This window comes from Bos grunniens, chromosome 4 (genome assembly GCF_055505025.1).
Source record: "Bos grunniens cultivar Pamir isolate PY7600 chromosome 4, Bosgru_T2T1.0, whole genome shotgun sequence".
NCBI lineage: Eukaryota > Metazoa > Chordata > Mammalia > Artiodactyla > Bovidae > Bos > Bos grunniens.
This window is the reverse complement of record NC_141168.1, coordinates 114,873,128-114,886,498: the sequence shown is the minus strand read 5'-3', so window position 1 is coordinate 114,886,498 and position 13,371 is coordinate 114,873,128. Positions and strand designations below refer to the sequence as shown.

The following is a 13,371-nucleotide window of genomic DNA, read 5'->3' as shown; positions in this document are numbered from 1 at the left end:
CTCTTTTCTCCACTGAATTTTCCTACTGAGCTATCCTCATCCTATTACTCTGTATATCTTTGATAAAATATTTAAATAAATAGGTCACTGATGCCGTCCCCACTTCGAATACCCTGGATCAGCCGGGGCAGGACCCCGGCATATAGTCTTGTTTTTGTATCCATTCAGCCAGTCTTTGTCTTTTGGTTAGGGCATTCAACCCATTTACATTTAAGGTAATTATTGATAAGTATGATCCCATTGCCATTTACTTTGTTGTTTTGGGTTCAAGTTTATAAAACTTTTCTGTGTTTCCTATCTAGAGAAGATCCTTTAGCATTTGTTAAATAGCTGATTTGGTGGTGCTGGATTCTCTTATCTTTTGCTTGTCTGTAAAGCTTTTGATTTCTCCTTCATATTTAAATGAGATCCTTGCTGGGTACAGTAATATGGATTATAGGTTTTTCTCTTTCATCACTTTAAGTGTCTCCTGCCATTCCCTTCTGGCCTGAGGAGTTTCTATTGAAAGATTAGATGTTATCCTTATGGAAATCCCCTTGTGTGTTATTTGTTGCTTTTCCCTTGCTACCTTTAATATTTGCTCTTTTTGTTTGATCTTCATTAATTTGACTAATATGTGTCTTGGGGTGTTTTGCCTTGGGTTATTCCTGTTTGGGACCCTCTGGGTTTCTTGGACTTGAGTGTGTATTTCCTTCCCCATTTAAGGGAAGTTTTCAACTCTTATCTCCTCAAGTATTTCTCATGACCTTTCTTTTTGTCTTCTTCTTCTGGGACCCCCATGATTTGAATGTTGGGGCATTTAACATTGTCCTAGAAGTCTCTGAGGTTGTCCTCATTTAACTCTTTTTTCCTCTCTGCTTCATTTATTTCCACCATTATATCTTCCACCTCACTTATCCTATCTTCTGCCTCAGTTATTCTACTGTTGGTTCCCTCCAGCATGCTTTTGATCTCAGTTACTGCATTATTCACTATTGATTGACTCTTTTTTATTTCTTCTAGTCCTTGTTAAACATTTATTGCATCTTCTCAATCCTTGTCTCTAGTCTATTTATCTGTAACTCCATTTTTTTTCAAGATTTTGGATCATCTTTACAATCATTATTCTTAATTCTTTGTCAGGTCGACTCCCTATCTCTTCCTCTTTTGTTTTATTTGGTGGGCATTTATCATGTTCCTTTACCTGCTGAAAATTTCTCTTCCTTTTCATCTTGTTTAGATTGCTGTGTTTAGGGTGGCCTTTCTGTATGCTGGAAGTTTATGGTTCCTCTTTATTGTGGAGGTTCCTCCCTGTGGATGGGGTTGGACTAGTGGCTTGTCAAGGTTTCCTGGTTAGGGAAGCTTGTGTCTGTGTTCTGGTGCGTGGAGCTGGATCTCTTCTCTCTGGAGTGCAATGAAGTGTCCTTAGTGAGTTTTGAGGTGTCTGTGGGTTTGGTGTGACTTTTGGCTGCCTGTATTTTAATGTTCAGTGTTATGTTCCTGCGTTGTTGGAGAATTAGCTTGGTATGTCTTGCTCTGGAACTTGCTGGCTCTTGGGTGGAGCTTGCTTTCAGTGTAGGTATGGAGGCTTTTGATGAGCTCTTGTCAATTAATGTTCCCTGGAGTCAGGAATTTTCTGGTGTTCTGAAGTTTTGGATTTAAGCCTCCTGCCTCTGGCTCTCAGTCTTATTCTTACAGTAGCTTCTTGACTTCTCCATCCGTACAGCACTGATGATAAAACTTCTAGGTTAATGGTGAAAAGATTCTGCATAGTGAGGGACACCCAGAGAGGTTCACAAAGTTACATGGACAAGAGAAGAAGGAGGAGGGAGATAGAGGTGACCAGGAAGAGAAGAGGGGGAATCAAAAGGGGAGAGAGTAATCTAGCCAGTAATCAATTCCCTAAGTGTTCTTCACAGCCTGTAACACCCAGAGAGTTTCACAGAGTTAAGTAGAGAAGAGAAGAGGGAGGGAGGAGATAGAGGTGACCTAGAGGAGAAAAGGGAGTGTCAAAAGGGGAGAGAGCAATCAAACCAGTAATCACACCCCTAGGTAAAAATGGCCAACTCCAGTAGTCTTGCCTGGAGAATTCCATGGACAGAGGAGCCTGGTGGGTTACAGTCCATGGGGTCAGATGCTATTGAGTGACTAACACACAGACACAGATGCTATCTGAAGGAGTTGGTGGATGGAATGTGGCTCCAGAGTACCCATCTGGTATGGAGTCAATATGAGTCCCCGTGTGTATCCCAGAGGCCTCGGTTCTGGGAGAAGGGCTGGCCTCAGAGCAGATTAACTAGCAGTTAAGGGGTCCTCAGTGGCCAGTGATCCATTTGACTGAGAAAAGCCACAAAATCAGCCTAGACAGACCAGCTGATGGCTGCTGGGGGAAGGAACAAGATGACTCCAGATGATCTCGTGGTAAGCTGTGGTGTTTTACTCATTTCCTGGGTAAAATAATATCAGAAATGGATGTTCAACGAGTCCCGGCAGATGCAGTCCATCAACACACTAATTAGCCGAAGTCAGTGGCTGTGCCATTGGCCCTGTGAGGGGGACATTGACTTCACTGCCCCGTCTTTCAGATGCAGAGACTGCAGCTATCAGAGACCACTCATGTATGACCCAGATGTTGAGACGTGATAAGGGTGAATACAATGAAAGCAGCATTGCACGCCAGTGTCCAGAAAGCTGGGGAGCGAGTAAAGGATAAGAGAAGACCTGCTTCATCAGGGGCTTGTCTCAGAGCCTGGTGTGATGGCCAAGGCTTCCATGGATGCTGGGTGAAGATGCAGGAGCTTCCTACCAGCTAGTTTGAAAGGCTAAATAAACAAATGAGTAAAGATTTAAATTATAAGAGAGGATATGCCTCCTCTCTCCTGAGTCGGTGCGGTCCTGAACAGAATGATTGTCAGGGGTTTTGAGGTGATTTCATCCATCCAGGAGAATCGGGTCTCTCCTAAACCCAGGGGTTCATCCCACAATATCATAATGATAATATGAACATTGATTGATGGAATTTGATCTGGAAGGATTTTTGTTTTAACATAGTAATTACTAACATCTACTATTTTTGGCCCTGTGCTTACATTACTTTTCTAGGGCTGCCATAACAAAGAACCATATATTGGGCAGTTTAAACAATAGAAACCTCATTCTGGAGGTTGGAAGTCCAAGGTCAAGGTGTGAGAAGGGCTGGTTCCCCCTGAGACCTCTCTCCTTGATGTATAGATGGCTGTCTTCTCCCTGGGTTTTCATATGGTCTGTTCTCCATGCCTGTCTGTGTTTGGTGACGTGGTATCTGAAAGAAGGCTCATGAGGAGGGTCCAGGCAACAAGCGTCCTGAGGGCCAGGGGGAGAGGTAGCCAGGGCAAAGGCCCCGAGACATGAATGTGCACAGCAGAGAACTCAGAATAGGTCACAGGTACTGCAGATGGTTTTCTGTGGTCCACATGGATTTTGAATTTGTTTAAAATAAGCTGTTTACATTTTAAAGTTGGTGTTTTTCCATATGCTTGCAACTTTACAAAGTTTCATCAATTACTGAGAGCCTTTAAAGAGTCATTTCCGTGGGTCTCAGTTGCTGGGGTGTCCTTCCCACCTGGCACAATCCAGTGGCCCCACACACAGCCTGGCCCTGTGCTCCTGTGGGCACCAGGCTTCCAGAGCATGCATACATGAGTGATGCTTTCCAGAAACTTCCAGCTTGAAGAAATGATGTGCCAACTTAAATTACAGCACTGGATTCTATCAAGAAGTGACATATAAACCTAAGTTCTTGGGCTGTCTGGAGAGAATTCCCCTACCCTCACTGGCAGCAGAGGGGGACATACCTAAACCCACATCCAGGGGTGCCCATAAAGCATCTTCATGGCAATAAAGATGCTTGAGTACAAATTTTACACTCAAGATATTATCTGCTATTAGGTGCCCTTTTCTTCTTCATACATCACCTCATCTAATCCTATTGCAGCCTTGTTGGTACAGGAATTATCCTGGTTTCTTAGCTGAGGGTACTGGGGTTCTGAGACATGCATGGGATCACTAGCAGCAGACAACCATCCATGCTAGAGCCACATGTTTGATACGATAGGGGCAAAGCGTTAGAAACTATAACTGAGTAAAAAGAGTCAGAGACAAAATTATGTATCTCCCAGGATGCAACTCATCACAGGCACGCAAAACGATATACATTTTACAAACACACACAAAAGGATACACAGCAAATTCATTGGACTTGTTCCAATTGGGTATAAAAAAGAGCTTTCTTGGGGTGAATGAGGCAAAATAGAGCCTAGATTCTATGCCCACTTTTGTTCAAGCTGACTCTGATTCCGCTTTCTCTTCATATACTGAAAACAGTCCTGGACTTTAGCCCCGGCATGTACAGTCTACAGGTAGAGGAGAGTGGATGGACCACAGCATCTCTCTCCTGTTTCAGGGCAGCTGCCCCTTCACCTACCTGAGTGGCAAATCCACTGAGCAGATCCCTAATTAGGGACCCCTGAGTGTTTTCAGAGGATGTGAGCGCATCTTGCAGCCTGGTGACAGGGAGCGGGGCTAAGAGTCTGTTCAGAGGCTTTTTGCCCTGTGCTGTATATCCAGGGAATCATGTTAAGCTATTTTGCTATTCTAAGAGGTATTGCAGTAAAAATGAGCTATCCTAACACAATAGGACAGAGACAATAAGGACGCTTGTAAGAACTGGATTTTGGGAAAGGCCAGGTATCCTTCAACACCTCAGAGATGAAAACAAGCAAACACACAGCTTTATGTTGTACATTTTTTTATGTTGTTGTTTAGCTGCTGAGTCATGTCTGATTCTTTGTGACCCTATGGACTGTAGCCCGCCAGCCTCCTCTGTCCATGGGATTCTCCAGGCAAGAATACTGGAGTAGGTTGCCATATCCTCCTCCAGGGTATCTTCCTGACCCAGGGATCAAACCCAAGTCTCCTGCATTGGCAGAAGGATTCTTCACTGCTGAGCCACCAGGGAACCCTTGAATTTTTCTTTTATAGATATGTTTAAAGATTTTGCTAACACAACACATAAGATAAAAATGGATATTTTTTATTGCTCTGGCTTTTTTGTATTCCTCAAAATCAGAAGCATCTCTTTTTGGTTTAATGAAATTTTACCAATGGTTAATCTGTAATTTAAAACAAACTTGTTGACTATAATCTCTAAATATTGAAATGGACAAGATAATTGAAGTTTTTAAACTTGCCCTCATTACAAGCATAGGAAATACGTTTTATAATGATTTCATTATTCTGTTCATTAGCTTTTTATTGTTCATTTGGGTATTTTGAATGTTTTCTATGTAAATATGAACCAGTGTGCTCTGACCTTCAGTTCAGTTCAGTTCAGTTCAGTTCAGTCACTCAGTCGTGTCCGACTCTTTGAGACCCCATGAATCGCAGCACGCCCGGCCTCCCTGTCCATCACCAACTCCCAGAGTTCACTCAAACTCACGTCCATTGAGTCAGTGATGCCATCCAGCCGTCTCATCCTCTGTCATCCCCTTTTTCTCCTTCCCCCAATCCCTCCCAGCATCAGAGTCTTTTCCAAAGAGTCAACTCTTCACATGAGGTGGCCACAGTACTGGAGTTTCAGCTTTAACATCATTCCCTCCAAAGAACACCCAGGGCTGATCTCCTTCAGAATGGACTGGTTGGATCTCCTTGCAGTCCAAGGGACTCTCAGGAGTCTTCTCCAACACCACAGTTCAAAAGCATCAATTCTTCCACACTCAGCTTTCTTCACAGTCCAACTCTCACATCCATACATGACCACTAGAAAAACCATAGCCTTGACTAGACGGACTTTTGTTGGCAAAGTAATGTCTCTGCTTTTGAATATGCTATCTAGGTTGGTCATAACTTTCCTTCCAAGGAGTAAGCGTCTTTTAATTTCATGGCTGCAGTCACCACTGCTCTGACCTTCAGTCAGTCAGTTCAGTCGCTCAGTAGTGTCCGACTTTTTGCGACCCCGTGAATCACAGCATGCCAGGCCTCCCTGTCCATCACCAACTCCCAGAGTTCACCCAGACCCACGTCCATTGAGTCAGTGATGCCATCCAGCCATCTCATCCTCTGTCGTCCCCTTCTCCTCCTGCCCTCAATCCCTCCCAGCATCAGAGTCTTTTCCAAGGAGTCAACTATTCACATGAGGTAGCCAAAGTACTGGAGTTTCAGCTTCAGCATCATTCCCTCCAAAGAAATCCCAGGGCTGATCTCCTTCAGAATGGACTGGTTGGATCTCCTTGCAGTCCAAGGGGCTCTCAAGAGTCTTCTCCAACACCACAGTTCAAAAGCATCCATTCTTTGGTGCTCAGCCTTCTTCACAGTCCAACTCTCACATCCATACATGACCACAGGAAAACCATAGCCTTGACTAGACGGACCTTTGTTGGCAAAGTAATGTCTCTGCTTTTGAATATGCTATCTAGGTTGGTCATAACTTTCCTTCCAAGGAGTAAGCGTCTTTTAATTTCATGGCTGCAGTCACCATCTGCAGTGATTTTGGAGCCCAAAAAAATAAAGTCTGACACTGTTTCCACTGTTTCCCCATCTATTTCCCATGAAGTGATGGGACCAGATGCCATGATCTTCGTTTTCTGAATGTTGAGCTTTAAGCCAACTTTTTCACTCTCCACTCTCACTTTCATCAAGAGGCTTTTTAGTTCCTCTTCACTTTCTGCCATAAGGGTGGTATCATCTGCATATCTGAGGTTATTGATATTTCTCCCAGCAATCTTGATTCCAGCTTGTGTTTCTTCCAGTTCAGTGTTTCTCATGATGTACTCTGCATAGAAGTTAAATAAGCAGGGTGACAATATACAGCCTTGACGTACTCCTTTTCCTATTTGGAACCAGTCTGTTGTTCCATGTCCAGTTCTAACTGTTGCTTCTTGACCTGCATACACATTTCTTAAGAGGCAGATCAGGTGGTCTAGTATTCCCATCTCTTTCAGGATTTTCCACAGTTTATTGTGATCCACACAGTCAAAGGCTTTGGCATAGTCAATAAAGCAGAAATAGATGTTTTTCTGGAACTCTCTTGCTTTTTCAATGATCCAGCAGATGTTGGCAATTTGATCTCTGGTTCCTCTGCCTTTTCTAAAACCAGCTTGAACATTAGGAAGTTCACGGTTCACATACTGCTGAAGCCTGGCCTAGAGAATTTTGAGCATTACTTTACTAGCGTGTGAGATGAGTGCAATTGTGCAGTAGTTTGAGCATTCATTGGCATTGCCTTTCTTTGGGATTGGAATGAAAACTGACCTTTTCCAGTCCTGTGGCTACTGCTGAGTTTTCCAAATTTGCTGGCATATTGAGTGCAGCATCATCTTTCAGGATTTGAAATAGCTCAACTGGAATTCCATCACCTCCACTAGCTTTGTTCGTAGTGATGCTTTCTAAGGCCCACTTGACTTCACATTCCAGGATGTCTGGCTCTAGGTCAGTGATAAGACCTTATTGTCTCTTAAAAGTAGATTTTCTCCAAAGAAAGTCTCAAATTCCACCAAGGGCATGTTTTACTCTGCCTTTAAAAATACTTGTTTTTTTCCCCAAATAAAATCATTTTTTTTTAGTTTTAAAGCTTTTGTATACTCCTGTCACAGTGGACTTTTTAAAAGTTCAGTTACTTGGGAAGATTTTTAATCACTCTGGTTATGGTAAGATGTAATTCTAGATGCTGTGCAGGGCGGCACAGTTTTCTGTGAATCTCCTCTTTGCATTGTGGTCTTGGTGCTTTTGGCATCTTGGATTCTTGATGGCATTATTGGCATGAAGAGCTAACATGAGCCCTCATTCAGGGAGCCCTACACATAAGGTGGTGTAGATTTTTTTTTAAAAATGTAAGAAGCCATACTTTCTGCACAAAACAGGAGCCCCTGCCCCTCCTCCTCAGGATCCTCCCTCAGGAATGTGTCTGGTGACAGGGACAGGTTTTCCTCACTGTCAGGCCCATCCGAGGTGGGGCGACTTTGGTACCTATAAAGGGTGTTTCTGTTCATGTGTGTGTGTGAGTGTGCATGTCTGCACACATGCATGTACACGCCCATTCGTTGGTTTAAATAAAATGTTCCTCATTGTAGTATCATGAAACTTCATAAGGAAAAGCAAAGCTGGGACCTACATTTTGAAGAGCAGACCACCACAGACCACTGGAGCCATGGCCCAGTGGACAAAAGGAAACAGGTCACTGGAAATCCCAAGACTTGAATGAATATGCAGGTGGGACAGAAGTCGTGGCCCACAGTAAAGCAGGGCTTGGAGAACAGACTTAAACAGAAAAGACCAGAGCCAAGAAGTAATGAACTGAGAGCCCAAAGGAAGCAAAAAACAGCCGCAGAATAGACACTCCCAAACTGGAAGGAGGGAGGTACTGAAGACGAAGAGACGCTCATGAAACAGGAAGTGAGGCAATAGGAGCCGAGGTCGACAGAGCCACGTGCTGGCCCTCGCCCTGCCTCGTAAAACAGATGATCTCCAGAAAGAGGGGCCAGAATAGAGGAGAGGGTGCAGTCAGCCGCGCTGGAAACACAAGAAGGACACACCACAGACGCTCAGGGTCTTAGACAACAGGGAGCACGTGCGCAACAGCACTCCAGAACTGCCTACCATGTGCAATGCAGTAACTACAAAACATGTCATCAGAATAACAGGAAATCCAAAACATCTCATAGCCCTAAGGAAAATGTGTCAATAGGGACAGTTTACACAACAGAAACCTTCAGTTTCTTCTAACAGCAAGTCCTACCAAACTGTCAAGGCATCTACAGGTCTAATTACAAATGTAATTCATAGACTTATCATGAAGTTAGTGTCACTTTGATTCTAAAACCAGATGAAAGGATTTCCCTGGTGGTTCAGTGGCTAAGACAGCCTCCCAAGAAAAAAAAAAAAGCAATACCTGGGCATTTGTATTTTTCAAAAAATTCCAAGATAATTCTGCTATGCATCTAGATTCTAAAATTTTCTCCAAAACTCCAGGTATGTTTCTAATGAGCAGCCATGTCTTAAAACAACTGGACTATTTGGTGATCTTTTATCTAGTTTGTTTCACTTTGTCTGTTTTACATTCAGTGATCCCATTTCATTTAGTTCATGTTTTCCAATTTCTCCATCTCTTCTTCTTTTCTTGATGTTCTTTCTCAAGCCTTTATCAATCATAGTGGAAGACTTCGCCTTCCAATGTGGGGGGTGCAGATTTCATTCCTGGTTGGAAAGCTAGGATCTGCATACCAAAAAACCAAAACATAAAACAGAGGCAATATTGTAACAAATTCAATAAAGACTTTAAAATGGTCCACATCAAAAAATCTCAAAAAAACATGAGAAGCTGAGAAAGAAAAGCTGCAGGACAAGCTCATAAAATTACATGTGGAAATTCTAAGTCAAATTTTAGCAAACAAAATTCAATGATGTTTAAAGGCAAACTTCCTCAGTGATCAATGCAAAGAAATAGAGGAAAACAACAGAATGGGAAAGACTAGAGATCTCTTCAAGAAAATTAGAGATACCAAGGGGACATTTCATGCAAAGATGGGCTCGATAAAGGACAGAAATGGTATGGACCTAACAGAAGCAGAAGATATTAAGAAGAGGTGGCAAGAATACACAGAAGAACTGTACAAAAAAGATCTTCCCGACCCAGATAATCACAATGGTGTGATCACTCACCTAGAGCCAGACATCCTGGAATATGAAGTCAAGTGGGCCTTAGAAAGCATCACTACGAACAAAGCTAGTGGAGGTGATGGAATTCCAGTTGAGCTATTTCAAATCCTGAAAGATGATGCTGTGAAAGTGCTGCACTCGATGCCAACAAATTTGGAAAACTCAGCAGTAGCCACAGGACTGGAAAAGGTCAGTTTTCATCCCAATCCCAAAGAAAGGCAATGCCAAAGAATGCTCAAACTACCACACAATTGCAGTCATCTCACACACTAGTAAAGTAATGCTCAAAATTCTCCAGGCCAGGCTTCAGCAATACGTGAACCGTGAACTTCCTAATGGTCAAGCTGGTTTTAGAAAAGGCAGAGGAACCAGAGATCAAATTGCCAACATCTGCTGGATCATCGAAAAAGCAAGAGAGTTCCAGAAAAACATCTATTTCTGTTTTATTGACTATGCCAAAGCCTTTAACTGAGTGGATCACAATAAACTGTGGAAAATCCTGAAAGAGATGGGAATACCAGACCACCTGATCTGCCTCTTGAGAAATGTGTATGCAGGTCAGGAAGCAACAGTTAGAACTGAACATGGAACAACAGACTGGTTCCAAATTAGAAAAGGGGTACATCAAGGCTGTATATTGTCACCCTGCTTATTTAACTTATATGCAGAGTACATCAGGAGAAACGCTGGACTGGAAGAAACACAAGCTGGAATCAAGATTGCTGGGAGAAATATCAATAACCTCAGATATGCAGATGATACCACCCTTATGGCAGAAAGTGAAGAGGAACTAAAAAGCCTCTTGATGAAAGTGAGAGTGGAGAGTGAAAAAGTTGGCTTAAAGCTCAACATTCAGAAAACAAAGATCATGGCATCTGGTCCCATCACTTCATGGGAAATAGATGGGGAAACAGTGGAAACAGTGTCAGACTTTATTTTTTTGGGCTCCAAAATCACTGCAGATGGTGACTGCAGCCATGAAATTAAAAGACGCTTACTCCTTGGAAGGAAAGTTATGACCAACCTAGATAGCATATTCAAAAGCAGAGACATTATTTGCCAACAAAGGTCCGTCTAGTCAAGGCTATGGTTTTCCTGTGGTCATGTATGGATGTGAGAGTTGGACTGTGAAGAAGGCTGAGTGCCGAAGAATTGATGCTTTTGAACTGTGGTGTTGGAGAAGACTCTTGAGAGCCCCTTGGACTGCAAGGAGATCCAACCAGTCCATTCTGAAGGAGATCAGCCCTGGGATTTCTTTGGAGGGAATGATGCTGAAGCTGAAACTCCAGTACTTTGGCCACCTCATGTGAAGAGTTGACTGTTTGGAAAAGACTCTGATGCTGGGAGGGATTGGGGGCAGGAGGAGAAGGGGACGGCAGAGGATGAGATGGCTGGATGGCATCACTGACTTGATGGACGTGAGTCTGAGTGAACTCCGGGAGTTGGTGATGGACAGGGAGGCCTGGCGTGCTGCGATTCATGGGGTCGCGAAGAGTCAGACACGACTGAGTGACTGAACTGAACTGAACTGAAAGGAAAACAAAAGCTGGTGTATCATGACCAAAATGTGTTCATTCCAGATACCCCAGGGTGGTTTAAACCTATCAGATTTTTAAATGTCGTTGATCATGTTTAACAGTAAAGGAGGAAAAAGGTTATCATCACATTAAATATGGAAAAAGCAATAGATAAAAATTCTAAAACATACAGAACAAAAGCTCTTAGTAAAAGAGGAACTGAAACGAACTTTCTTGATCCAATAAAGAAAGAAAATCTACCCAAAACTACAGCAAACATATTCTTGGTGGTAAAATATTAGAAGCAGTGCCTTTAAAGAAAGAAAATCACAATCCCTGTAATGCCCACCCTCGGCTGCACTGTGCTTTCCCAACCTGCACAGTTGGACCCAACGGAGAAGCGACAGTATAAGGATTAGATTGCAAGCCACAGAACTCGCGCTTCCCAGATGGGGTGAGTGTCTGCCAGTGAAAACAGAATCTTCTAAGAAGGTACTATTGAGAGAACACAGCAAGGTTTCTAGATACACAACACTTTTAAGGTTGCATTTATTTACACGTATGATTAACAGCATGTGTAAATTTTTTTTCTATGTCTTTTTAAAAATTATTTTTTATTGAAGGATAATTGCTTTACAGAATTTTACTGTTTGCTGTCAAAATTTTTAGAAAATATTTTTATAATAGCAAGAAAAGTTACTGTGAATAAATAGGTTGCAATCTGTGAAGATTTTTATGAAGAAAAGGACACAGTTTTTGGGAAGTCATTCCAGGAGATCTAACTAAACGGAGATGCGGACTCAATATCAGGTCTCAGTGGGATTCTAGTAAATATTCTGGCCGTTGCTGTGGGGCTCGAGAAAGTGGAGCCTAATATCTGCAGGGGCCCAGGACACCAAGAGAAGCGTGAACACGGGACTGGTGAGGACCACGCCCCTCCCCACACTGACCGAGCCACGCTCGCTGGAGGGACACAGCCAGGCAGAGGCCAGCAGAGGCCCACAAACAAGCCTTTGGATCAGCATTCCTAATATTTACCACATTTTTACGATCCTGTCTACCACACCGAGGCACACAGCCTAATCAGTAAATGAACAAATGTGTCCTCACCAAACAGGAAATGGGAGTGGCCTCTTCATAGAGGCAAAGCTACTCAACTTTGTTAGTGATTAGAAATGCACGTTGAGGCATAGGAAGCACTGCCAATGGTGGAAAAGTGTCTCCCTGGCTAGAAGTCGGCCGGGACGCGGATCATTGGGCTCGTGGGCTGCGGGTCCTTAGGAGCACCTGTCATTGCCCCACGAGGCTGCAGGACCACACCTTTCCTGCTGGCCCACGACTAGGCCGCCATCCCCAGCTTGTCCCTGACACACCAGGAGCATCCACACAGTGTCGTCCGTCCAAGGGCACATGGAGCACAGTAAGGGAAGGGACAGGTTGGGATCCACTACCGCAGTGCCCTGCGGGGAGCTGGCAAAAGTGGATAAGTGAGCAAGGACCTTGTGGATGACCAGGTCAGGAGCCCACAGGTATAGTTTTAGGAGAAAAAGCAAATTCTAAAAATTACACAGAGAGAGGTGCCGTTTACCTTTAAACAACTTATATTTGCATTGTGTTTTACTTAGAAATGTGTGAAACAATACCTTAGATTACTTAGTGATTTGCACAGAAAATTCGGTAGAACCCAATGGTGTGATAAACCCCCAGGCTGCCTCATGGCCTCCTGAGGGGCGGGCAGTGAGGGGAGGGACGTGTAGGGGAGATCTAACCTGTGGGCAACTTTTGTTTCACATGTGATGAGGTGGATATATTATTATTTATACCTTTCTGCATCGCTTTAACACGGCGTATAGTATTTTTAATTTAAAAAAAGCAGCTACAAAGTCATTGCTAGTGTCAATGGAGAGGGCAGTGTGACTTTACATAGAAAGGGCAGAGGTCTGCTGAGAGCAATACTCTTTCTACGCCCTTTCTCTCCTGTCTCTCTGTGGCCTGGCCTGACCTTCCCCAGCATGGAGAGGCCAGAGGAAATGGTCCCCCAAGGCCAGGGAGGCAGCCTGGCCCGTGTACACACTACTCACACGTAGCCCCTGCTTCGGGTTCTCCCCCCAGGTCAGCCCCAAACAGCTTGTGACTGCTCACTGCAGTTTTTTGTTTTGGGTTTCTTTTTTTTCACTCTGCAAAA

At 43.5% G+C, this 13,371-nt stretch overlaps 1 protein-coding gene across 4 annotated transcripts in view; it reads left to right on the top strand.

Moving 5' to 3' along the window:
* DDC (dopa decarboxylase) overlaps positions 1-13,371 on the top strand; it is a 105,647-nt gene that overhangs the window by 72,193 nt on the left and 20,083 nt on the right. The window contains exon 10 of one of the 4 annotated variants that reach the window (XM_086398017.1): positions 2,565-2,840. The exons of the other annotated variants lie outside the window; for them this stretch is intronic. Within the exon in view, the coding sequence (XP_086254143.1) occupies position 2,565 (1 nt within the window). The 3' untranslated portion in view covers positions 2,566-2,840. Of the gene's footprint in view, positions 1-2,564; positions 2,841-13,371 lie in introns of those variants that run through there. 4 annotated transcript variants of the gene reach the window in all.